This window comes from Scyliorhinus torazame, unplaced genomic scaffold (genome assembly GCF_047496885.1).
Source record: "Scyliorhinus torazame isolate Kashiwa2021f unplaced genomic scaffold, sScyTor2.1 scaffold_1176, whole genome shotgun sequence".
Taxonomy (NCBI): Eukaryota; Metazoa; Chordata; class Chondrichthyes; order Carcharhiniformes; family Scyliorhinidae; genus Scyliorhinus; species Scyliorhinus torazame.
Genome location: NW_027308903.1, coordinates 24,744 through 51,499, shown reverse-complemented (window position 1 = coordinate 51,499; position 26,756 = coordinate 24,744). Strand labels below are relative to the sequence as shown.

General features: G+C 46.5%; 1 protein-coding gene across 1 annotated transcript in view; it reads left to right on the top strand.

Moving 5' to 3' along the window:
- The window catches only part of LOC140407111 (serine/threonine-protein kinase B-raf-like), a gene marked incomplete at both ends in the record, with an annotated part of 56,633 nt that overhangs the window by 8,599 nt on the left and 21,278 nt on the right, over window positions 1-26,756 (top strand). Inside the window, one exon of the mRNA XM_072494828.1 lies at window positions 19,531-19,634. Coding sequence (XP_072350929.1) covers window positions 19,531-19,634 — 104 coding nt within the window. The remainder of the gene's footprint in view (window positions 1-19,530; window positions 19,635-26,756) is intronic.

Below are 26,756 nucleotides of genomic sequence, written 5' to 3'. Positions count from 1 at the left end.
TCTATTTTCTTCCAAATATGTATAGATCCTATCCCTCAGTATCTTCTCCAACAGTTTGCCCACCACTGACGTCAAGCTCACAGGTCTATAATTCCCTGGATTATCCCTGCTACCCTTCTTAAACAAAGGGACAACATTAGCAATTCTCCAGTCCTCCAGGGCCTCACCCGTGCTCAAGGATGCTGCAAAGTTATCTGTTAAGGCCCCAGCTATTTCGTCCCTCGCTTCCCTCAGTAACCTGGGATAGATCCCATCTGGACCTGGGGACTTGTCCACCTTAATGTCTTTTAAAGTACCCAAGTTCCCGTAACAGCCTCCCCGAACAGGCGGCGGAATGTGGCGACTAGGGGCTTTTCACAGTAACTTCATTGAAGCCTACTTGTGACAATAAGCGATTTTCATTTTTCATTTTCATTTCAAAACTTCCCCATTCCTTATGCCGACTTGACTTAGAGTATTTAAACATCCATCCCTAGCCTCAACATCCGTCATGTCCCTCTCCTTGGTGAATACCGATGCAAAGTACTCATTAAGAATCTCACCCATTTCCTCTGACTCCACGCATAAATTCCCTCTTTTGTCTTTGAGTGGGCCAATCCTTATCTCTAGTTACCCTCTTATCATAGAATTTACCATGCAGAATCTTGCTCCTTATATACGAATAAAAGGCTTTGGGATTTTCCTTAACCCTGTTAGCCAAAGATATTTCATGACCCCTTTTAGCCCTCTTTATTGCGGTTTGAGATTTGTCCTACTTTCCTGATATTCCTCCAAAGCTTCATCAGTTTTAAATTGCCTCGATCTTATGTATGCTTCCTTTTTCATCTTAGCTAGTCTCACAATTCCACCCGTCATCCATGGTTCCCTAATCTTGCCATTTCTATCCCTCATTTTCACAGGGACATGTCTGTCCTGCACTCGAATCAACCTTTCCTTAAAAGACTCCCACATTTCAAATGTGGATTTACCCTTAAACAGCTGCTCCCAATCCACGTTCCCTAGCTCCTGCCGAATTTTGTTATACTTGGCCTTTCCCCAATTTAGCACTCTTACTTTTGGACCACTCTCCTCTTTCTCCATGAGTATTCTAAAACTTATGGAATTCTGATCGCTATTCCCAAAGTAATCACCGACTGATTACTGGGCAGGATTGGCAGCTAAACGTTCCAGGATTTAGATGTTTCAGGCGGGATAGAGGGGGATGTAAAAGGGGAGGCGGAGTTGCGCTACTTGTTCGGGAGAATATCACAGCTATACTGCGAGAGGACACCTCAGAGGGCAGTGAGGCTATATGGGTAGAGATCAGGAATAAGAAGGGTGCAGTCACAATGTTGGGGGTATACTACAGACCTCCCAACAGCCAGCGGGAGATAGAGGAGCAGATAGGTAGACAGATTTTGGAAAAGAGTAAAAACAACAGGGTTGTGGTGATGGGAGACTTCAACTTCCCCAATATTGACTGGGACTCACTTAGTGCCAGGGGCTTAGACGGGGCGGAGATTGTAAGGAGCATCCAGGAGGGCTTCTTAAAACAATATGTAAACAGTCCAACTAGGGAAGGGGCGGTACTGGACCTGGTATTGGGGAATGAGCCCGGCCAGATGGTAGATGTTTCAGTAGGGGAGCATTTCGGTAACAGTGACCACAATTCAGTAAGTTTTAAAGTACTGGTGGACAAGGATAAGAGTGGTCCTAGGATGAATGTGCTAAATTGGGGGAAGGCTAATTATAACAATATTAGGCGGGAACTGAAGAACATAGATTGGGGGCGGATGTTTGAGGGCAAATCAACATCTGACATGTGGGAGGCTTTCAAGTGTCAGTTGAAAGGAATACAGGACAGGCATGTTCCTGTGAGGAAGAAAGATAAATACGGCAATTTTCGGGAACCTTGGATGACGAGTGATATTGTAGGCCTCGTCAAAAAGAAAAAGGAGGCATTTGTCAGGGCTAAAAGGCTGGGAACAGACGAAGCCTGTGTGGCATATAAGGAAAGTAGGAAGGAACTTAAGCAAGGAGTCAGGAGGGCTAGAAGGGGTCATGAAAAGTCATTGGCAAATAGGGTTAAGGAAAATCCCAAGGCTTTTTACACGTACATAAAAAGCAAGAGGGTAGCCAGGGAAAGGGTTGGCCCACTGAAGGATAGGCAAGGGAATCTATGTGTGGAGCCAGAGGAAATGGGCGAGGTACTAAATGAATACTTTGCATCAGTATTCACCAAAGAGAAGGAATTGGTAGATGTTGAGTCTGGAGAAGGGGGTGTAGATAGCCTGGGTCACATTGTGATCCAAAAAGACGAGGTGTTGGGTGTCTTAAAAAATATTAAGGTAGATAAGTCCCCAGGGCCTGATGGGATCTACCCCAGAATACTGAAGGAGGCTGGAGAGGAAATTGCTGAGGCCTTGACAGAAATCTTTGGATCCTCGCTGTCTTCAGGGGATGTCCCGGAGGACTGGAGAATAGCCAATGTTGTTCCTCTGTTTAAGAAGGGTAGCAAGGATAATCCCGGGAACTACAGGCCGGTGAGCCTTACTTCAGTGGTAGGGAAATTACTGGAGAGAATTCTTCGAGACAGGATCTACTCCCATTTGGAAGCAAATGGACGTATTAGTGAGAGGCAGCACGGTTTTGTGAAGGGGAGGTCGTGTCTCACTAACTTGATAGAGTTTTTCGAGGAGGTCACTAAGATGATTGATGCAGGTAGGGCAGTAGATGTTGTCTATATGGACTTCAGTAAGGCCTTTGACAAGGTCCCTCATGGTAGACTAGTACAAAAGGTGAAGTCACACGGGATCAGGGGTGAACTGGCAAGGTGGATACAGAACTGGCTAGGCCATAGAAGGCAGAGGGTAGCAATGGAGGGATGCTTTTCTAATTGGAGGGCTGTGACCAGTGGTGTTCCACAGGGATCAGTGCTGGGACCTTTGCTCTTTGTAGTATATATAAATGATTTGGAGGAAAATGTAACTGGTCTGATTAGTAAGTTTGCAGACGACACAAAGGTTGGTGGAATTGCGGATAGCGATGAGGACTGTCTGAGGATACAGCAGGATTTAGATTGTCTGGAGACTTGGGTGGAGAGATGGCAGATGGCGTTTAATCCGGACAAATGTGAGGTAATGCATTTTGGAAGGGCTAATGCAGGTAGGGAATATACAGTGAATGGTAGAACCCTCAAGAGTATTGAAAGTCAAAGAGATCTAGGAGTACAGGTCCACAGGTCATTGAAAGCGGCAACACAGGTGGAGAAGGTAGTCAAGAAGGCATACGGCATGCTTGCCTTCATTGGCCGGGGCATTGAGTATAAGAATTGGCAAGTCATGTTGCAGCTGTATAGAACCTTAGTTAGGCCACACTTGGAGTATAGTGTTCAATTCTGGTCGCCACACTACCAGAAGGATGTGGAGGCTTTAGAGAGGGTGCAGAAGAGATTTACCAGAATGTTGCCTGGTATGGAGGGCATAAGCTATGAGGAGCGATTGAATAAACTCGGTTTGCTCTCACTGGAACGAAGGAGGTTGAGGGGCGACCTGATAGAGGTCTACAAAATTATGAGGGGCATAGACAGAGTGGATAGTCAGAGGCTTTTCCCCAGGGTAGAGGGGTCAATTACTAGGGGGCATAGGTTTAAGGTGAGAGGGGCAAGGTTTAGAGTAGATGTACGAGGCAAGTTTTTTACGCAGAGGGTAGTGGGTGCCTGGAACTCGCTACCGGAGGAGGTAGTGGAAGCAGGGACGATAGGGACATTTAAGGGGCATCTTGACAAATATATGAATAGGATGGGAATAGAAGGATACGGACCCAGGAAGTGTAGAAGATTGTAGTTTAGTCGGGCAGTATGGTCGGCACGGGCTTGGCGGGCCGAAGGGCCTGTTCCTGTGCTGTACATTTCTTTGTTCTTTGTTCTTTGAAACTTCAACCACCTGGCCGGGATCATTCCCCAATACCAGGTCCAGTATGGCCCCTACCCGAGTTGGACTATTTACATACTGCTCTAAAAAACTCTCCTGGATGCTCCTTACAAATTCTGCTCCATCTACGCCTCCAACACTACATGAGTCCCATTCAATGTTGGGGAAGTTAAAATCTCCCATCACGACCACCCTATTGCTCCTACATTTTTCTATAATCTGTCTACATATTTGTACCTCTACTTCACGCTCGCTTTTGGGAGGCCTGTAGTAAAGTCCCAACAATGTTACTGCACCCTTCCTATTTCTTAGCTTTACCCATATTGCCTCAGTGCTCGACTCCTCCATCGTGCCAAAGACAAAGAACAAAGACATGTACAGAACAGGAACAAACCCTTCGGCCCTGCAAACCCGTGCCGACCATGCTGCCCGACTAAACTACAATCTTCTACACTTCCTGGGTCCGTATCCCTCTATTCCCATCCTATTCATGTATTTGTCAAGATGCCCCTTAAATATCACTATCGTCCCTGCTTCCACCACCTCCTCCGGTAGCGAGTTCCAGGCACCCACTACCCTCTGTGTAAAAAAAACCTGCCTCGTACATCTACTCTAAACCTTGCCCCTCTCACCTTAAACCTATGCCCCCGTGTAATTGACCCCTCTACCCTGGGGAAAAGCCTCTGATTATCCCCTCTGTCTATGCCCCTCATAATTTTGTAGACCTCCATCAGGTTGCCCCTCAACCTCCGTCGTTCCAGTGAGAACAAACCGAGTTTATTCAACCGCTCCTCATAGCTAATGCCCTCCATACCAGGCAACATTCTGGTAAATCTCTTCTGCACCGTCTCTAAAGCCTCCACATTCTTCTGGTAGTGTGGCGACCAGAATTGAACACTATACTCCAAGTGTGGCCTAACTAAGGTTCTATGCAGCTGCAACATGATTTGCCAATTCTTATACTCAATGCCCCGGCCAATGAAGGCAAGCATGCCGTATGCCTTCTTGACTACCTTCTCCACCGGTGTTGCCCCTTTCAGTGACCTGTGGACCTGTACTCCTGGATCTCTCTGACTTTCAATACACTTGAGAGTTCTACTCCTTAATCAGAGCTGTGATAAAATCTCTGACCAGTAATCCAACTCCTCCACCCCTTTTACCTCCCTCCGTGTCCCTCCTGAATCATCTATATCCTCAGATATTTAGTTGCCAGTCTTGCCCTTCCCTCAACCATGTCTCAGTAATACCAATAACATCATATTCCCAGGTACTAATCCAAGCCCTAAGTTCATCTGCCTTACCTGCTACACTTCTCGCATTGAAACAAATGCACCTCAGACCACCTGTCCCTTTGCGTTCATCATCACTTCCCTGTCTACTCTTCCCCTTAGTCACATTGAGTTTATTATCTAATACCTTACTGGCTTTAGTTGCTGCCTCTTTACTGACCTCTAACTTCCTAATCTGGTTCCCATCCCCCTACCACATTAGTTCAAAACATCCCCAACAGTGTTAGCAAAAGCGCCTCCTAGGACATTGGTTCCAGTCCTGCCCAGGTGTAGACCATCCGATTTGTAATGGTCCCACCGCCTCCAGAACCGGTTCCAATGTCCCAAAAATCTGAGTAGCCACGTATTAATTCTGACTATTCTTGAATTTCTACTCTGACTGTCTCGTGGCACTGGTAGCAATCCTGAGATTACTACCTTTGATTACTACTTTTTAACTTATCTCCTAACTCCCTAAATTCTGATTGTAGGACCTCATCCCGTTTTTTACCTATATCGTTGGTGCCTATATGCACCATGACAACTGGCTGTTCACCCTCCCCCTTCAGTATGTCCTGCAGCCGATCCGAGACATCCCTGACCCGTGCACCCGGGAGGCAACATACCATTCGGGAGTATCGTTTTCGACCACAGAAACGCCTGTCTACTCCCTTTACGATTGAATCCCCAACGACTATAGCCCTGCCAGTCTTTTTCCCGCCCTTCTGCGCAGCAGAGCCAGCCACGGTGCCATGAGCCTGGCTACTACTGCCTTCCCCTGGTGAGTCATCTCCCCCAACAGTATCCAAAATGGAATACCTGTTTTGGAGGGAGATGACCGCAGGGGGCACCTGCACTTCCTTCCTGCTCTTTCTCTGCCTTTTGGTCACCCATTCCCTGTCTCCCTTTCCAATCCTAATCTGCTGTGTGACCAACTCACTGAACGTGCTATCCACGACCTCCTCAGCATCGCGGATGCTCCAAAGTGAGTCCATCCACAGCTCCAGAGCCATCATGCGGTCTAACAGGAGCTGCAGCTGGACACACTTCCCGCACATGAAGGAGTCAGGGGCATCGGCCGCGTCCCTGAACTCCCACATTGAGCACGAGGAGCAAAACACGGGTTTAGGGAGTAAGATAACCCAAGAGGATTAAAAGACAAATGCCCGGAGATAGTTAGGGAAATGACGAAAGGCGAATCGATCTGATAAAGGAGGCAGGTTTCAAATTGCAGGTTGATATTCACGGGTAGCATTGTGGTGTGAGGAAAAGAATAATTAACTGGGGAAGAGCGGACTTCAATGGCAAGAACAGAGCTCGGCCAGTTAAACTGGAACAAAAGATTAGCGGGAAAAACTGTCGTTGATCAATCGGCTACCTTTAAACATGAAATAGTTCGGACACAGTTACGGTACAATCCCTCGAAAGGCAAATAGGGCAAACAACTCCAGAGGTCCCTGGATAGAAAACGAGATAGAAATCAAGATAAGTAGAGGAAGTGTGAAAATGACAGGTGTTAAGTGGAAAATACATTCGAGAACCAAGAGAAGGTTCGGAGAGGAGGTGAAAAAGCATATTAAATCGGCAAAGAGGTATGATGGAAGAAGACTGGCAACCAACATAATGGGGAATTGCAGTCTTCTGTAGGCATATAAATAGTATAAAGGTGTTAAAAGGAGTAGGGCCGAGTAGGGACCAAAAATGGAATTTACACATGGAGACAGAGAGCATGGCTCAGATATAAAATAAATACTTTGCATCCATCTTTTACGAGACAATGCTAACCAGACGAGGAAACTCAAAATTGATAAGGAGGAAGTGTTGAACAGACTTCAGTATTTAAAGTTGACAAGGCAGCAGGGCCGGATGACTTGCATCCAAGGATATTGAAGGAAATGAGAGTGTAAATTGCAGGGACACTGGCCATAATCTTCCAGTCTTCTCTAATAATAATAATCTTTATCATTGTCACAAGTAGGGTTACATTAACACTGCAATGAAGTTACTGTGAAAATCCTCTAGTCGACATACTCCGGTGCCTGTTCGGGTACACTGATGGAGAATTCAGAATGTCCAATTCACCTAACAGCATGTCTTGTGAGAGGAAACTGGAGAACCCGGAGGAAACCCACACAGACACGGGGAGAACGTGCAGACTCCGCACAGACAGTGACCCAAGCCGGGAATCGAACCTGGGATCTTGGCGTTGTGAAGCAACAGTTCTATCCACTATGCTACCATGCCGCCATAGATTCAGGAGAGGTGCCAGAGGACTGGCAAATTGCAAATATTATGCCTTTGTTCAAAAAAGATTGTAAGGAGAAGCCCAGTCAATTTAACTGTGTCCAAAAAGGTTTGGTGGGGTTACTGGGTTACAGGGATAGGGTGGAGTTGTGGGCTTTAGTGGGTACACTTTACAGGTGCCAGTGCAGGCGTGATGTGCCAAAAGGCCTCTGAAGCAATTATTCAGGGTACAATTGGTAGTCACATGGAAAAATGCGGGTTGATTAGGAAGAGCCAGCATGAATTTCTACAGGGGAAACCGTGTTTAACTAACTCGCTGGAATTTTTTGAAGAGGTAACAGAAAGGGTCGATGGGGGTAATGCTGTTAATGTGGTGTCCATGGACTTTCAGAAGGCATTCAATACAGTACCACTTGACAGACTTGTGAGAAAAGTTGTAGCTCATGGAATAAAAGGGACAGTAGCAACATGGATATAAAATTGACTGAATAGGAGAAAACAGAGATTAATGGTCAATCGACATTCCTGAAGTACATTGATGATCTAGATCTTGATGTACAGGGAACAATTTCAAAGTTTGCGGATGGCATGAAACTTGGAAGCATTATAAACTGAGAAGACAGACAAGCTGATGGAGTGAGCAATTCAGTGGCAGATGAAATTCAATGCAGAGAGGTGAGTGGTGATGCATTTTGGTAGGATGAAAATCGACATTCAATACAAAATAAGGGTCCAATTCTTAAGGGGCTGGAGGAACAGAGGGACCTGGGTGTAGATGTGCATAGATCATTGAAGGTAGCAGGACAGGTGGAGAGAGCATACAGTATCCTGGGATTTATTAATAGGGGCATAGAGGACAAGAACAAGGAGGCTATAAAGGACAAGTTAGACATCAGCTGGTCTATTGTTTACACTTCTGGGTGCCACATCATAAGAAGGATGTGAACCATTTGAGAGAGTGCAGAAGAGGTTTACAGGAATGATTCCAGGGATGAGAAACATCAATTATGAGGATAGATTGGAGAGGTTGGGAGTGTTCTTGGAGAAAAGAAGACTGAGCGGAGGTTTGATAGAGATGCTGAAAATCATGGCGGGGCTGGACAGAGTAGATAGGGAAACGCTGTTACCGCTCGTAAAATGTTCAAGTGCGAGGGGGGACAGATTTAACATGATTTGCAAAAGAAGCAAATGCGTTGTGAGGAAAATCTTTTTCACACAATGAGTGGTTGGGGTCTGGAATGCACTGCCTGGAAGCGTGGTGAAGGCAGGTTCAGTCGAGGCATTCAAGAGGACATTGGATGATTATCTGAATAGAAACAATACGCAGGGTTATTTGGGAAAAGGCAGAGGAATGTAGTCAGTCACAATGCTCATTTGGAGAGCCGGTGCAGACATGAAGGGCCAAATGGCCTCCAATTGCGCCTTAACAATTGTGATTCTGGGAAGATGCCACTCAAAAGGTTGTTGCATAAGATAAAGATGCATGGCATTAAGGGGAAAGTAGTAGCATGGATAGAGGATTGGTTAATTAATAGAAAGCAAAGAGTGGGGATTAATGGGTGTTTCTCTGGTTGGCAATCAGTAGCTAGTGGTGTCCCTCAGGGATCAGTGTTGGGCCCACAACTGTTCACAATTTACATCGATGATTTGGAGTTGGGGACCAAGGGCAATGTGTCCAAGTTTGCAGACGACAATAAGATAAGTGGTAAAGCAAAAAGTACAGAGGATACTGGAAGTCTGCAGAGGGATTTGGATAGGCTAAGTGAGTGGGCTAGAGTCTGGCAGATGGAATACAATGTTGACAAATGCGAGGTTATCCATTTTGGTAGGAATAACAGCAAAAGGGATTATTATTTAAATGATAAAATATTAAAACATGCTGCTGTGCAGAGAGACCTGGGTGTGCTAGTGCATGAGTCGCAAAAAGTTGGTTTTCAGGTGCAACAGGTGATTAAGAAGGCAAATGGAATTTTGTCCTTCATTGCTAGATGGATGGAGTTTAAGACTCGGGAGGTTCTGCTGCAATTGTATAAGGTGTTAGTGAGGCCACACCTGGAGTATTGTGTTCAGTTTTGGTCTCCTTACTTGAGAAAGGACGTATTGGCACTGGAGGGTGTGCAGAGGAGATTCACTAGGTTAATCCCAGAGCTGAAGGGGTTGGATTACGAGGAGAGGTTGAGTAGACTGGGACTGTACTCGTTGGAATTTAGAAGGATGAGGTGGGATCTTATAGAAACATATAAGATTATGAAGGGAATAGATAGGATAGATGCGGGCAGGTTGTTTCCACTGGCGGGTGAAAGCAGAACTAGCGGGCATAGCCTCAAAATAAGGGGAAGTAGATTTAGGACTGAGTTTAGGAGGAACTTCTTCACCCAAAGGGTTGTGAATCTATGGAATTCCTTGCCCAGTGAGGCAGTAGAGGTTCCTTCATTAAATGTTTTTAAGATAAAGATAGATAGTTTTTTGAAGAATAAAGGGATTAAGGGTTATGGTGTTCGGGCCGGAAAGTGGAGCTGAGTCCACAAAAGATCAGCCATGATCTCATTGCATGGTGGAGCAGGCTCGAGGGGCCAGATGGCCTACACCTGCTCCTAGTTCTTATGTTATGTTCTTATGAAGGGGCAACTGTTGGTGATTGACGAGGCGCACACAACCTGATCGATACCCTTAATGCCATGCATCTTTATCTTATGCAACAACCTTTTGTGTGGCACCTTCCCAGACTCACAATTGTTAAGGCGCAATTGGAGGCCAATTGGCCCTTCATGTCTGCACCGGCTCTCCAAATGAGCATTGTGACTGACTACATTCCTCTGCCTTTTCCCAAATAACCCTGCGTATTGTTTCTATTCAGATAATCATCCAATGTCCTCTTGAATGCCTCGACTGAACCTGCCTTCACCACGCTTCCAGGCAGTGCATTCCAGACCCCAACCACTCATTGTGTGAAAAAGATTTTCCTCACAACGCATTTGCTTCTTTTGCAAATCACGTTAAATCTGTCCCCCCTCGCACTTGAACATTTTACGAGCGGTAACAGCGTTTCCCTATCTACTCTGTCCAGCCCCGCCATGATTTTCAGCATCTCTATCAAACCTCCGCTCAGTCTTCTATTCTCCAAGAACACTCCCAACCTCTCCAATCTATCCTCATAATTGAAGCTTCTCATCCCTGGAATCATTCCTGTAAACTTCTTCTGCAGTCTCTCAAATGGTTCACATCCTTCTTATGATGTGGCACCCAGAAGTGTAAACAATAGACCAGCTGATGTCTAACTTGTCCTTTATGGGGTACACCAGGCACATGAGTAGGGGACATTATTAAAAGAGTACACTGCGCACATGAGTCGGGGACATATTTAATGGGTACATCGGGCACATGAGTAGGGGACACATTTAATGGGGTAGACCAGGTACAAGAATAGGTGACATGAACGCCATCGTCAGTCTGTTCCCCAACACTTCTCAGTATCCTTTTTATTGTATAGTCCCTTGCCTGCTAGTCTTACCAAATGCATTACCTCGCACTCCTCTGGAATGAAAACTTGGCAGTCATTTCAGAGTGTTGATTGCCATGATAGAACATAGAACATAGAACAATACAGCGCAGTACAGGCCCTTCGGCCCACGATGTTGCACCGAAACAAAAGCTATCTAACCTACACCATGCCATTATCATCCATATGTTTATCCAATAAACTTTTAAATGCCCTCAATGTTGGCGAGTTCACTACTATAGCAGGTAGGGCATTCCACGGCCTTACTACTCTTTGCGTAAAGAACCTACCTCTGACCTCTGTCCTATATCTATTACCCCTCAGTTTAAAGTTATGTCCCCTCGTGCCAGCCATATCCATCCGCGGGAGAAGGCTCTCACTGTCCACCCTATCCAACCCCCTGATCATTTTGTATGCCTCTATTAAGTCTCCTCTTAACCTTCTTCTCTCCAACGAAAACAACCTCAAGTCCATCAGCCTTTCCTCATAAGATTTTCCCTCCATACCAGGCAACATCCTGGTAAATCTCCTCTGCACCCGCTCCAAAGCCTCCACGTCCTTCCTATGATGTTCCGATGATGTCTGATGGGCAGAGGGTTGGGAGGAGATGGGGATGAGTTTGGAAAAATGAGCATTAGAATATGGAGATGAAATTGGCTGGGTGACAGAAAAACAGGATAGTGATTAATGGATGCATTTTGAGCTAGAGGAAGGTTTGCAGTGGAGTTCCCCAGATGTTAGGGTTGGGATCCTTGCTTTTCCGGAAATATCTAATGACCTAGGCTACGGTGTACAAGACATAATTTAAAATTTACAAATGATATGGAACTTGGAAGCATTGTGAACTGTGAGGAGGGTAGTGAAGAACTTCAAAAGGACTTGGACAAGTTGATGGAATGTGCAGGCAGGTGAAGTTCCATGCAGGGAAGTGTGAAGTAATTCATTTTGGTCAGAAGAATGTGGAACAGGACAACATGGAATGCAGAAACCTGGGAGCCTTTTCAACGTTCAGTATCATGGTATGGGCTGGGTGTAGACAAATGAACATTAGACACAATAGCAAGAACAAGATAATGATGCAATTCTCACAGCATCACAGAATTGTTATAGTGTAGAAGGAGACCCATTTGGGCCATCGTGTCTGCACTGGATTTCCAAATCAATTCACTTATATTGGAGAGAAAATATAGGACACAATTCTAAAGGGAATGCAGAAGCAGGGGCACCTGATGTATATGTGCTTAAGTCATTAAATGTGGCAGGTCAGTTTGAGAGAATAGTTAATAAAAGTTACTTTTGTAGTAGCCTGGACTTTATTGAAAGGAGCACAGACTACATAGAAACATACATAGAAAATAGAAGCAGGAGGAGGCCATTTGACCCTTTGAGCCTGCTCTGATCATGACTGATCATCAAGTTCAATAACCTTATCCCTCCAACCTCTTCCCCACCCCCCATATCTCTTGATCCCTTTAGCCCCAAGAGCTATATCTAATTCCTTCTTGAGGCCAAAACATTTAATTTCAACAGATCATCATTCTTTAGGTGAAGAACTTTCTCCTCGCCTCAGTCCTGAAAGGTTCACTGCTCATCCTCAAACTATGACCCCTAGTTAGAACATAGAACATAACAGCGCAGTACAGGCCCTTCGGCCCTCGGTGTTGCGCCGACCTGTGAAACCACTCTAAAGCCCATCCACACTATTCCCTTATCGTCCATATGTCTATCCAATGACCATTTGAATGCCCTTAGTGTTGGCGAGTCCACTACTGTTGCAGGCAGGGCATTCCACGCCCTTACTACTGTCTGAGTAAAGAACCTACCTCTGACATCTGTCCTTTATCTATCTCCCCTCAATTTAAAGCTATGTCCCCTCGTGCTAGACATCACCATCCGAGGAAGAAGGCTCTCACTGTCCACCCTATCCAATCCTCTGATCATCTTGTATGCCTCAATTAAGTCACCTCTTAACCTTCTTCTCTCTAACGAAAACAGCCTCAAGACACTCAGCCTTTCCTCATAGGATATTCCCTCCATACCAGGCAACATTCTGGTAAATCTCCTCTGCACCTTTTCCAATGCTTCCACATTCTTCCTATAATGCGACGACCAGAATTGCATGCAATACTCCAAATGCGGCCGCACCAGAGTTTTGTACAGCTGCAACATGACCTCATGGCTCCGAAACTCCATCCCTCTACCAATAAAAGCTAACACACCGTACGCCTTCTTAACAACCCTCTCAACCTGGGTGGCAACTTTCAAGGATCTATGTACATGGACACCGAGATCTCTCTGCTCTTCCACACTGCCAAGAATCTTACCATTAGCCCAGTACTCTGTCTTCCTGTTATTCCTTCCAAAATGAATCACCTCACACTTTTCTGCATTAAACTCCATTTGCCACCTCTCAACCCAGCGCTGCAGCTTATCTATGTCCCTCTGTAACGTAACATCTGTCCGCACAGTCCACAACTCCACCGACTTTAGTGTGATCTGCAAATTTACTCGCCCATCCTTCTACGCCCTCCTCCAGGTCATTTGTAAAAATGACAAACAGCAGTGGCCCCAAAATAGATCCTTGTGGTACACCACTAGTAACTGGACTCCAGTCTGAATATTTCCCATCAACCACCACCCTTTGTCTTCTTCCAGCTAGCCAATTTCTGATCCAAACTGGTAAATCACCCTGAATCCCATGCCTCCGTATTTTCTGCAGTAGCCTACCGTGGGGAACCTTATCAAACGTTTTATTGAAATCCATATACACCACATCAACTGCTTTACCCTCATCCACCTGTTTGGTCACCTTCTCAAAGAACTCAATAAGGTTTGTGAGGCACGACCTACCCTTCACAAAACCGTGTTGACTATCTCTAATCAGATTATTCCTTTCCAGATGATTATACATCCTATCTCTTATAAACCTTTCCAAGATTTTGCCCACAACTGAAGTAAGGCTCACTGGTCTATAGTTACCGAAGTTGTCTCTACTCCTCTTCTTGAACAAAGGGACAACATTTGCTATCCTCCAGTCTTCTGGCACTATTCCTGTAGACAAAGATGACTTAAAGATCATAGCCAAAGGCTCAGCAATCTCCTCCCTAGCTTCCCAGAGAATCCTAGGATACATCCCATCCGGCACAGGGGACTTACCTATTTTCACACTTTCCCGAATTGCTAATACCTCCTCCTTATGAACCTCAAGCCCTTCTAGTCTAGTAGCCTGAAACTCCATATTCTCCTCGAGAACATTGTCTTTTTCCTGTGTGAATACTGACGAAAAATATTCATTTAGCCCCTCTCCTATCTCCTCGGACTCCAAGCACAACTTCCCACTACTGTCCTTGACTGGCCCTACTCTTACCCTAGTCATTCATTTATTCCTAACATATCTATAGAAAGCTTTAGAGTTATCCTTGATCCTACCTGCCAAAGACTTCTCATGTCCACTCCTGGTTCTTCTTATCTCTCTTTTAGATCCTTCCAAGCTAACTTGTAACCCTTGAGCGCCCTAACTGAACCTTCATGTCACATCTTTACATAAGCCTCCTTCTTCCTCTTGACAAGTGTTTCGACTGCTTTAGTAAACCACGGTTCCCTTGCTCGACCACTTCCTCCCTGCCTGACAGGTACATACTTATCAAGGACACACAGTAGCTGTTCCTTGAACAAGCTCCACATTTCCATTGTGCCCATCCCCTGCAGTTTTCCTCTCCATCCGATGCATCCTAAGTCTTGCCTCATCGCATCATAATTGCCTTTCCCCCAGATATAACTCTTGCCCTGCGGTATATAATTATCCCTTTCCATCACTAAAGTAAACGTATTCGAATTGTGGTCACTATCACCAAAGTGCTCACCTACCTCCAAATCTAACACCTGTCCTGGTCCATTACCCAGTACCAAATCCAATATGGCCTCTCCTCTCGTTGGCCTGTCTACATACTGTGTCAGGAAGCCCTCCTGCAGACATTGGACAAAAACGGACCCATCTAAAGTATTCGAACTATAGCTATACTATAGTACATAACTATGTTTCTATGAGATCCCCTCTCACTCTTCGAAACTCCAACTCCAGTCCCACCATCTCCGGAATCAGCCTGGTAAACCTTCTCCCCACTTCCTCCATAGCAAGAACATCCTTCCTCAGATAAAGACACCAAAACTGCACACAATACTCCAGGTGTGGCCTCACCGATGCCCTATACAATTGCAATAAAGCATCCCTATTCCTGTACTCAAATCCTTTCGCTGTAAAGGCCAACATATCATTTGCCTTCTTTATTGCCTGCTGTACCTGCACGCTTACTCTCAGTGACCGATGCATGAGGAGCCAAGGTCCACCTCTCCCAATTTATACCCATTCAAATAACAATTTGTCTTCCTATTTTTACTAACCGAGAGGATAACCTCATATTTATCCACGTTATACTGCCTCTGCCATGCATGTACCTACTCACTCAGCCTGTCCAAATCCGATTGAAGCATCTCTGCATCCTCCGCACAGCTCACCATCCCACCCAACTTTGTATCATTTGCAAATTTGGAGATAATAAATTTATTTCCCTCGTCCAAATCATTAATATATAATGTGAACAGTTGGGGTCCTAGCACCGATCCCTGTAGTACTCCACTAGTCACTGCCTGCCAATCCGAAAAAGACGCATTTATTCCAATATTTTGCTTCCTGTCTGCTAACCAGCTTTTTATCCATCTCAAGATTCTACCTGCAATCCCTTTACAATTACATAGTAGTCTGCTATGTGAAACCTTGTTGAAAACCTTCTGAAAGTCTAAATAAACCATAACCAACGGTTCTCCCTGGTCAACTCTACTAGTTACACCTTCATAGAATTCCAGTAGATTTGTCAAAGGATTTTCCCTTTTGTAAATCCATGCTGACTTTATCTGATTATACCACTGCTTTCCAAATGCAGTGCTATGAAATCCTTGATAATGGACTGTATCAACTTTCCTACATTAAGCTTACTGGTATATAGTTTCCTGTTTTCTCTCTACCTGCCTTTTTGAATAGCGGGGTTATATTAGCTACCCTCCAATCTGTAGGAACCATTCCAGAGTACAAAGAATTTTGGAAAATGACCGCCAATGGATCTACAATTTCTTGAGCCACTTCCTTAAATTCACTGGGATGAAGATTATCAGGCCCTGGAGATTTATTTGCCTTCAATCCTATTAATTTGCCCAAAGCCATTTCTTTACTAATACTTCAGCTTCTCACTGAAACTTGTGTTTCTGAGAACTTCCGGTACATTATTCATGTCTTCCTTTGTGAAGACAGAAGCAAAGTACGAATTAGTTCCTCAGCCATTCATTGTTCCCCGTTTTGAATTCCCCCGTTTCTGACAGTAAGGGGCCTACATTCATTTTTGTCAGTCTTTTTTTCTTTACTTATCCATGGAAACTTTTGCAGTCAGTTTTTATGTTTCCTGCTAGCTTACTTTCATATTGATTTTCCCCTTCTTAATCAATCCCTTGGTCCACCTTTGCTGAATTTTAAACTGTTCCCAATCCTCAAGTCTATTGCTTTTTCTTGCTAATTTGTATGTCTCTTCTTTGAATCTAATACCATCTCTAATTTCCCTTGTGGCTTGGCCACAGTTCCCTTTCTACTCTTTTGCCAAATAAGAATAAACAACTTTTGGAGTTCACCTATTCATTCCTGGAATGCCTGCAATTGCCTATTCTCTGACCTTCCTTTCAGTAATGTTTCTCAGTCCATCATAGCCAACTCGTGCCTCATACCATCATAGTTACCTTTATTGAGATTCAGGACCCTGGTCTCAGAATCAACTACTTCACTTTTCCATCTTAATAAAGAATTCTATCATATTGTGTTCACTCATCCCAAGGGTTCTCTCACAACTAGATTGCCAGTTAGTGCTTTCTCAATGCACAACACCCAGTCCAAGATGGCCTGTTCCCTACAAGAGCAGGGAGGTTAGGCTGAACTTGTATCGGATGCTAGTTGGGCCTTAGCTGAAGTTTTGCGTCCATTTGTGGGTACTGCACTTTAGGAAAGATGTGACGGCATTGGACAGAGAACTAAGAAAATATTCATGAGAATGGTTCCAGGGATAAGGAACTTCAGTTACGAAGATGGGTTGGAGAAATTAGGACTGTTTCTCTTGATGGAAAAGAAGGCTGAGAGGAGGTTTGATGGAAATATTCAAAATCATGAGGTGTCGGGACAGGGTAGATAGGGAGAAACTTGTGAAAGGACTGAAAAGGACATGGCACAGAATTAAGGTAATTAGTAAAAGACCCAAAGGAAACATGAAAATCTTTTTCACATAGTGAATGGTCTGGAATGCTCTGCCTGAGAGTGCGGTGGAGGCAGGTTCATTTGAAACATTAGAAAGGGAATCAGACTGTTAACTGAAAAGAAGGATGTGCAGGGTTATGGGGGAGAAGGCAGCGGAATGCTACTGAGAGGATTGCTCATTTGGGGAGCTGGTAGATACACGATGGGCAGAATGGCCTCCTGCACTGTATCAACACTGTCATCCTGTGAGAATAGCGTTATTATCCTGTTCTTGCAATTCTATCTAATGTTCATTAGTCAATGCCCATCCCACATCATGAACAGCATTCAGAAATGGATGCAAAACTTCAGCTAAGGCCCAGCTCTGACCCCCAAGGTTTTTGATTCCGCCGCTCCGCCCAGGAGTCTATCCTGCATATTGGTAACTCTTTATGATGGCCGGTGTCTCCATTATCGACTGGCAGCGTTTTGCCCGACATATTGCTTCAAATTAATCTTCCTTAAATCTTTTGAGTAGGGCTCCATCCAGTAACTGCTCACTCACCACTTTTCAAGATCCCTCATATCTGCATGTTTTACTCAAAACTCAGGACTCTGGCATTAGGCTGAGACTCGTGGCTCTCCTCTGCATTGCCCCGGAGTACAAGAGATGTGGTTAAACTGTGCACCTTTCCTAAAATGCTGTCTTCTCGGAATATTGCACTGGAAAAGCATGGCAAGCCCTGACATTCTGTACTGACATAGTCTGAGTTGGAAGTTTGTGGATTCCGGCTCCGCTCTCAAGACGTGAGCACAAAATCTAGGCCAACACTCCAGCACTGAAGAGATGCTAGCTGCACTGCCAGAGTTGTCATCTTCTGGATGAGATTTGACTTGAAACCCTGATCTGCCCTCTTAAGAAAATATGCAATGTTCCAGGGCACTATATGAAAATGAGCAGAGTTCCCCGTTCCGTGGCTAATATTTATCCCTCAACCAACATCATCAAAACAGGTTACCAGGTCATGTATTGAAATGCAGTTAGCCAGATCTGCTCTGTGTAAATTGGCAGCTGTATTTCCTAACATTGCAGCAATTACTCCACTCGAACGTGCTCCATTGGTTGTGAAGTGCTTTCAGATGCTATGTTATGAAAGACACATCACAAATGCTTGTGGTTTCCTGTCCTATAGTTCAATATTTTATTCCAGCACACATTGGGAAATATTGCATAATTGGCGCAGAGTTTCAGAGTATAATCCATCTATGAAAATCGCCGTTTCAGTAATAAATCTGCTCTCAGTGCGCCTGAGGAGGTGTACATTTTGATGAATGGCGAAGGTTATGCCAAAGGGATAAATATGTCACACCGTTCCTCAAAGCCATCTCTCCCAGTGACCCTTTGTGCAGGAGCCCTATTGGCAGCTTCAACTCAATGTCTTTAATCTATTGTGTGGGGTGTGAAATTTGTACCTGACCCTTGAGGTTAGTTGGTCAAACCCTTTGGTTGTCCATCCAATGTTACTGTTGTTATTTGCACTCCAATTAATGGGGCCTGGTTTTGGATTATTGAAGCAGAAAGGTGTTTGTTGGTTTCTTGGCAATCTAAACCCTTTTGTAAAAATGAAATGCCCCATTGATATAACTTTCAGGATCAACCATGGCATCTTTAGTGAAGGTTTCTCTGCAGGTTTATTTTGCCTTTTCCTCCCATGCCAAAAGCACGGATCCATTTTCTTTTGGTCAAAGTAAAATAGAGCCATTCCTCCACTAGCCAAACAATCCGCTTGTTGGAAGGCTAATAGTTACCAGTGTGACTCCACAGGTGGATGGACGTTCTGGTAAAGGCCGTGTGTAAGCAAACCATGCAGACTGAAAGGCTCCAGGTTGCACTGCTGATGTTTGCTAAATTAGTGGACCTTAGCTGAGTTGCGGTGCGTTTGTGAAGGGAGAAATTACCTTCAGTGCAGTAGAGTGTACGATAGAGTGCTCCATGCCCACACTATATGTACTGAGGTGCATGCTGACCTGACACGTGCCAGGGTATATACCTCCTCGACATGTTAGTGGGAACACTCCAATCCTTTTTGTTGAATAATTAATAATGACTGTGTACAACATGCTGCGTTTATGCGATAGGATTGACTATATGTTTAAGCCTTGAATGAACTTTGAGCTCCATTTTGCATGGGAACAGTGTTGTCACCATGTGCAGTCTAGTCTAACACAGCGATGGGGATAGACGCTCTGAAATGAGATCTTCCACTCAGGGCAGTGTTTGTGAGTGGAACAGCAGCCAGTGCTGAATGCTGGGTACTTAACCCCTTTTGCCTTTTCTAGGTGCCAGCACGATGTGGGGTGACTGTGAGAGACAGCCTGAAGAAAGCTCTGATGATGAGGGGGCTGACCGCAGACTGCTGTGCAGTCTACAGGACACAGGATGGGTGAGTAGTGTTTTGAGGAATTTACAGCTGCTGAGCTAACCTGCTGGCACCGGCCTGTGGGGCAGGAGCAATCTCAGTCGCTGAGTGACATTTTGAGGATATGGTGTAGCTGTGAGTCTTGATTGGCTGTTGGCTGCTATCCCACTTGTGTATGGGGTTATTTAAAATGTTTTACCAAGATGTGCAGATGAGAGGTTATCTGATTAACTTCATTCTGCCACTCTACCTCTATTTCCTCCTTTATGGCCCTCTTTAAAATAATAATAATAATTGCTTATTGTCACAAGTAGGCTTGTGACAATAACAATGAAGTTACTATGAAAAGCCCCTAGTCGCCACGTTCTGGCGCCTGTTCGGGGAGGCTGGTACAGGAAACCTGTGTCTTTTAAACTTTTGGCCAACTGCCCTAATATTTCCTCATGTGGCTCCGTATCAAAGTTTGCTTTGTAACACTCCTGTGAATCGTGTTGGGACATTTTGTTACATGGAAGGGGCTATATGAATGCACACTTCTCGTTAAGTTTTTCTTTGCTCTCTGGGGAAAGCGGACTCCTAGATTGTAACATTGAGGATTAAATTGCACTTCATTCGAAAGGGAAATTAAATGGGATTTTTGACAGCCGGCTGCCCGCCAGGAGTGTAAATGACCCTCATAAGGGTGTTATGCAAGCCATTCTAATCAGTACAAAGCGAGTGGAGCAAACAAAATTCACTCGAATGCGCATGTATAAATAGCAAGCAAATCATTGTGTGCCAATAGTGAGGAGCACAAACAAATCCTGTCAGTTAAGCACACCTGAAAATGAAGGTGGCTGAGAACCATCTGTTCCCTCAGCTGTTGTAGTGAGTTCATTCCCATGCTCCTTCAGTGGTGGTTCAGTGTGATCGTTACGTTGCATGACAAATCTGGCTGCTCAAACAAAGTTATGTCATTGCCCTCATTCAATCATTGGATCAGTAAGACATCACTAGATGAAACCTTCAGTTGCACAGGAGGGCATTTGGATAGATTTTGATTGTAAGGACTGCTGGTTACTGAGGGACAGATGGAAAGGGAATTCACTGTATCCTAGTAGGTAGCTGAAAGGAACATACTGTGTGGTGAAAGGACTCCACTGGAGAACGACACATTTTCTTTCTGATGTTGACTTCTTTTCTATATTTCTAGCGTGTTCTGCTGCTTAGGTGGATTGGCCATGATAAATTGCCCTTCGTGACCAAAAAAGGTTAGGAAGGGCTATTGGGTTACGGGGATAGGGTGGAAGTGAGGGCTTAAATGGGTCAGTGCAGACTCGATGGGCCGAATGGCCTCCTTCTGCACTGTATGTCCTATGTTCATTATTTGAAGCAAAAACTTGCTTATACTGTTGGCATTGCTGTGCCCCGACATGTGCAGCACCCGACCAGTCAGTTCTCAGCATCAGAACCCTCTCTGAGGCCCAGTATCTCTCGCTCCTGCTTCTGTTAGCTGATCAGCGGTTCTGGTAAAAGAAAAGGTCTTGATTTCACTTAGCGCTGTTAAGTATGACACAAACTTGTAAATACTGTGAGAAAGGGACCTCAAGAGTGGAACTGGCAGACATATGCAGCAAGATGAAATTTAATGCGGAGAAGTCTGAATTTACATTTTGGCAGGAAGAATGAGGCGAGACAATATAAAATAAAGGGTACGAATCTAAAGCGGATACAGGAAGATAGAGACTGGCGGGGATATTTCACAAATCTTTGAAGGTAGCAGGGTAGGTTTAGAAAGTGGTTAATAAGGCATAACGGGAGATGGTGGCGTAGGTGTAATTTCACTGGACTAGGAATGTGGGAGACACGGGTTCAGATCCCACCACGGCAGGTTAATAAATCTGGAATCGAGGGCTAATCTCCGCGATGATGACTGTGAAGCTATCATTGATTGTTGTAAATGTCCTTTTGGGAGGGCAATCAGCCATCCTTACCTGGCCTGGCCTACATGTGACTGCAGACCCACAGCAACGTGCTTGATTCTCGGATCGTGTTTTCGGGATACTTAAGGGGGAGCAGCCCCAAGTCGTGGTCCACATAGGTACCAATGACATAGGTAGGGATAGGGATGTAAGGCAGGAATTCAGGGAGCGAGGGTGGAAACTTAGATCTAGGACAAACAGAGTTATTATCTCTGGGTTGTTACCCGTGCCACGTGATAGCGAGACGAGGAATAGGGAGAGAAAGGAGTTGAACACGTGGCTACAGGGATGGTGCAGAAGGGAGGGTTTCAGATTTCTGGATAATTGGGGCTTATTCTGGAGTCGGTGGGACCTCTACAAACGGAGTGGTCTACACCTGGACCAGAGGGGTACCAATATGCTGGGGGGGAAATTTGCTAATGCTCTTCGGGAGGGTTTAAACTAGTTCAGCAGGGGCTTGGGAACCTGAATTGTAGCTCCAGTATACAGGATGTTGCGAGTAGTGAGGTCATGAGTAAGATTTCAAAGTTGCAGGAGTGTACCGGCAGGCAGGAAGGTGGTTTAAAGTGTGTCTTCTTCAATGCCAAGAGCATCCAGAATAAGGTGGGTGAACTTGTCTTCTTCAATGCCAGGTGGGTTGGTACCTGGGACTTCGATGTTGTGGCCATTTCGGAGACATGGATAGAGCAGGGACAGGAATGGTTGTTGCAGGTGCCGGGGTTTAGATATTTCAGTAAGATCAGGGAAGGTGGTAAAAGAGGGGGAGGGGTGGCATTGTTAGTCAAGGACAGTATTACGGTGGCAGAAAGGACGTTTGATAAGGACTCGTCTACTGAGGTAGTGTGGGCTGAGGTTAGAACCAGGAAAGGAGAGGTCACCCGGTTAGAGGTTTTATATAGGCCTCCGAAAAGTTCAAGAGATGTAGAGGAGGATTGCAAAAATGATTCTGGATAGGAGCGAAAGCAACAGGGTAATTGTTATGAGGGACTTTAACTATCCAAATATTGACTGGAAACGCTATAGTTCGAGTACTTTAGATGGGTCTGTTTTTTTCCAATGTGTGCAGGAGGGTTTCCTGACACAGTATGTAGATAGGTTTTGTAAGGGCCCCGAAGAATCCAGCACGAGTTTTAAGGATACAAATTAATAACGTTTATTTACTATAACAATATATACATAACAGTAGCAGTAACTTCCCTTGCTACCTTCTCCTTCCTCCTGGTTCCTGGACTGGCCAGCTTATTTATAGTAGGAGTTTCTCCACCCCCCTCATTGGGGAAGTTCATACTCCCATAGGATTGTGGGATAGTCATTAGTCCCCAGCCAATCGTCAGTAGGCAGGTTATAACATCCCTCCCCCCCAAAGCCCAAGGAATCCACCGTAGGCCCTGGCGAAGGAAGGCGTCGAACTCGTTTGGCCGCAGGCCGGACGCCATTTGCACGCGGCGCTGGATCAGGCGGCGTATAACGAGACGGAGACCGGCGCTTCCGTGATGAACGGCGCGGTTGTACATCCACGGCCTGTGGACCCGAGGATTCCCCCTCTGGTTCATCCTGTGTCTCCATCTCAGAGTCAGAGTCTGCTGCCTCCGTCATGTCAGCGTCTCTATCCCCATTCGGTCCCGTCACAACCTGCGCAGGCTTCGAGTGAGGCACCAGTGGAAGATTTGGAGGACTACCTTCCCTTGTTTCTGGTCTTTGCCGCTGTTGAACTGAGCTCCGGGGGCGGGGAATCTTTTGCGGGGATGATCTTCTGGACCGGACGTGGTCTACGTGTTTTCGCTGGAGACGACCCTGGGCTTGCACTTGGTACGATATAGGGCCCGTTTGGCGAAATATTACACCAGGAACCCATTGGGCACCACCAGCAAAATTCCGCACGAATACTGGGTCACCGAGCGCAAACTGCCGAATCGGACGATGCCGAGACAATCCCGGTCCCTGCCATTCTTGTGTGCGGCGTACTTTTGCGCCAATGTCCGGGAAGACCATACTAAGGCGGGTGCGAAGTCTCCGGCCCATTAGGAGTTCTGCGGGTGCTACCCCAGTCACTGTATGGGGGGTGGTCCTGTACGTAAACAAAAACCGAGCCAGTCTCGTGTCCATTGATCCGGAAGACTGCTTCTTTAGGCCTCTTTTGAATGTTTGCACTGCACGCTCTGCCAACCCATTTGAAGCCGGGTGGTAAGGGGCAGTGCGGATATGGCGGATGCCGTTCGTCTTTGTAAACCTAGCAAACTCCTCACTCGTGAATGGAGTGCCATTATCCGTGACCAGCACCTCGGGGAGGCCATGCGTGCTAAATGATAAACGCATTTTTTCAATTGTTGCGCAGGACGTTGTCCCCTGCATCTTATGCACCTCCAGCCATTTGGACTGGGCGTCAATTAGTAGAAGGAACATGGATCCCTGAAAAGGGCCTGCGAAATCTGCATGTAAGCGTGCCCAAGGCCGCCCTGGCCATTCCCAGTGATGTAGGGGCGCGGCCGGCGGAAGCTTCTGATGCTCCTGGCAAATGGAGCAGTTTTGGGCCACCTTCTCAATGTCGGTGTCGAGGCCTGGCTACCAGACATAACTCCGGGCCAACATTTTCGTCTTGGTCACGCCCGGATGCCCATTGTGCAAGTCTGATAAAATCAGCTCCTGGCCTTTTTCCGGGACAATCACACGCGTCCCCCACAAGAGGATGCCGTCTTCCACGCTGAACTCTGACAGCTTGGAGGAAAATGCCCGCAACTCGCCTGGGAGCTGTCTATGCTGCCCACCATACAGGACTATGTGCCGAACCTTTGACAGGACTGGCTCCGTCTGGGTCCACTCACGGATCTGTGATGCCGTGACAGGCAAGGTGTCCATAAAATTTAGGGTTGCGACCACCTCACCGGTCGTGGGGGTCGACATGGGGCCGGTTGATAAAGGCAATCGGCTCAGTGCGTCAGCATTTGCTATCTGCGTCCCTGGTTTGTGCTCCAGAGAATACTCATATGCAGCAAGCAACAAAGCCCAGCGCTGGATCCGTGCAGACGCAATGGGCGGTATTGGCTTATCCTCTCTGAAGAGTCCCAGCAGGGGCTTATGATCAGTCACGATAGTGAAATGGCGGCCGTACACATACTGGTGGAAGCGTTTCACCGCGAAAACCACTGCCAGGCCCTCCTTCTCGATCTGCGCGTACTTTTTCTCCGCTGCAGTCAATGTGCGGGAGGCGAAAGCTATCGGTCGCTCGGCCCCGTTCTCCATCTTGTGGGACAACACAGCCCCAATACCATACGGGGATGCATCACATGTGACGAGCAAAGGCTTTCCCGGATCATAGTGGGTTAGTAACCCAGACGGCGACAATTGTTGCTTTACCCGCCGGAAAGCGGTTTCTTGCGGCTGACCCCAATCCCAGGTGTGATTTTTCTTTAGCAGCAGGTGTAAGGGGGCCAGCGTAGTTGCCAGATTGGGGAGGAACTTCCCGTAATAGTTTACGAGACCGAGAAAAGAACGAAGATGCGAAGTGTCAGTCGGGGTGGGGGCATGTTGAATTGCACGCACCTTCTCTGCGACGGGGTGCAGACCCTCGCAGTCCACCCGATAACCTAGGTAGACTACTTCTTTTGCCTGAAATACGCACTTTGTGTGACGTAAACGGACTCCAGCCTCCGAAAGGCGTTTAAGGACAGCCTCCAGATTTTCCAAATGCTCTTGCTCCGACGTCCCTGTAATCAACACGTCATCTAGGTAGACAGCCACACGTGGTAAACCTCTCAAAATACCCTCCATAACACGTTGAAAAATTGCGCAGGCAGAGGATACTCCAAAGGGCAACCGTGTATATTCATACAGGCCCCGGTGTGTGTTAATTGTTACATATGGTCGGGAGGCAGGGTCCAGCTCCAACTGCAGGTAGGCGTGACTCATATCTAATTTTGTGAATTAGAGTCCGCCTGCAAGTTTCGCGTAGAGATCCTCTATGCGAGGCATTGGGTATCGGTCGAGACGGGAAACTGTATTCACTGTAAGTTTATAGTCGCCACACAAGCGAACTGTGGCTTGTGTGGTACACACAATTCATTACTGGTACAATTGGTGCTGCCCAGTCAGCAAAACGGACGGGCCTCATAATACCCAAACTCTCCAAACGAGTGAGCTCCCCTTCTACCTTCTCGAGCAAGGCGTAAGCCACCGGGCGCGCCCGGAAATAGCGCGGCGTGGCTCCTGGTTCAACTTGGATACGGGCTACGGCCCCTTTTATTTTCCCCAAACCAGGCTGGAATACCTCTGGGTATCGTCCTAGCACCTCAGTCAACCCTCCAGAAACTGTTTGGAGGATGTGCTGCCATTGCAACCGCAAATGGCGCAACCAGTCCCGACCCAACAGGCTGGGCCCATGGCCACGCACTACGATAAGTGGGAAACGCCCCTCCTGGCGTCCATAGACAACAGGGGTCATTGTAGTTCCTGCAATGTCCAGTGGTTCCCCCGTGTACGTGGCCAACCTGGCCTGTGAGTCAGTTAATGTAAGGGTCTGGATACCCTGCTTGATGCGGTCGAATGTCCTCTGGGCGATCACGGAGACCACTGCGCCAGTATCCAACTCCATCTCCAGTGGGTGGCCATTGACCCGTACTGTCACCTTAATGGGTGCCACACGGGGAGCTGCCACACAATGCAGCTGCAGGCAGTCGTCCTCCGTCCCCACGTCCTCAGGAGTGGTCGTCGCAGGTTCATCCACATGGAAGGTACGGCCTCTGGGCTGGTCCCAGTTACGGCCCCTGGGCTGGTCCCAGTTTCGGTCGGAACGACGGGGCCTCTGGCGTCCCCAGGACCGCCGTCCGCGACGGGGTCGGCGCCTACAAGTCTGACACGGACATGGCTCCTCATCCATTGGCTCTGGAGAAGGCTCCCTTCGGGGAGGAATGTCCGATGGCCACTGGCGTCGGTCTGGTCGTTGCCTCGCCCAATGTACCGCAGGAGTGCGGGGGGACGTTTTTGGGCGGAAAGGGTTGCGCCCCAAGGCATGCACTTCCATTCCCTGTAGCTCCTGTACTCCTCGCTCTCTTGGGACAAGACTATTTGTATTGCCTGTTGAAAAGTCAATGTTGGCTCCGCTAACCACTTTCTCTGGGTGGCCGCATTGTTAATACCGCAAACCAAACGGTCGCGTAACATTTCTGATAAGGTCTCACCATAGTCACAG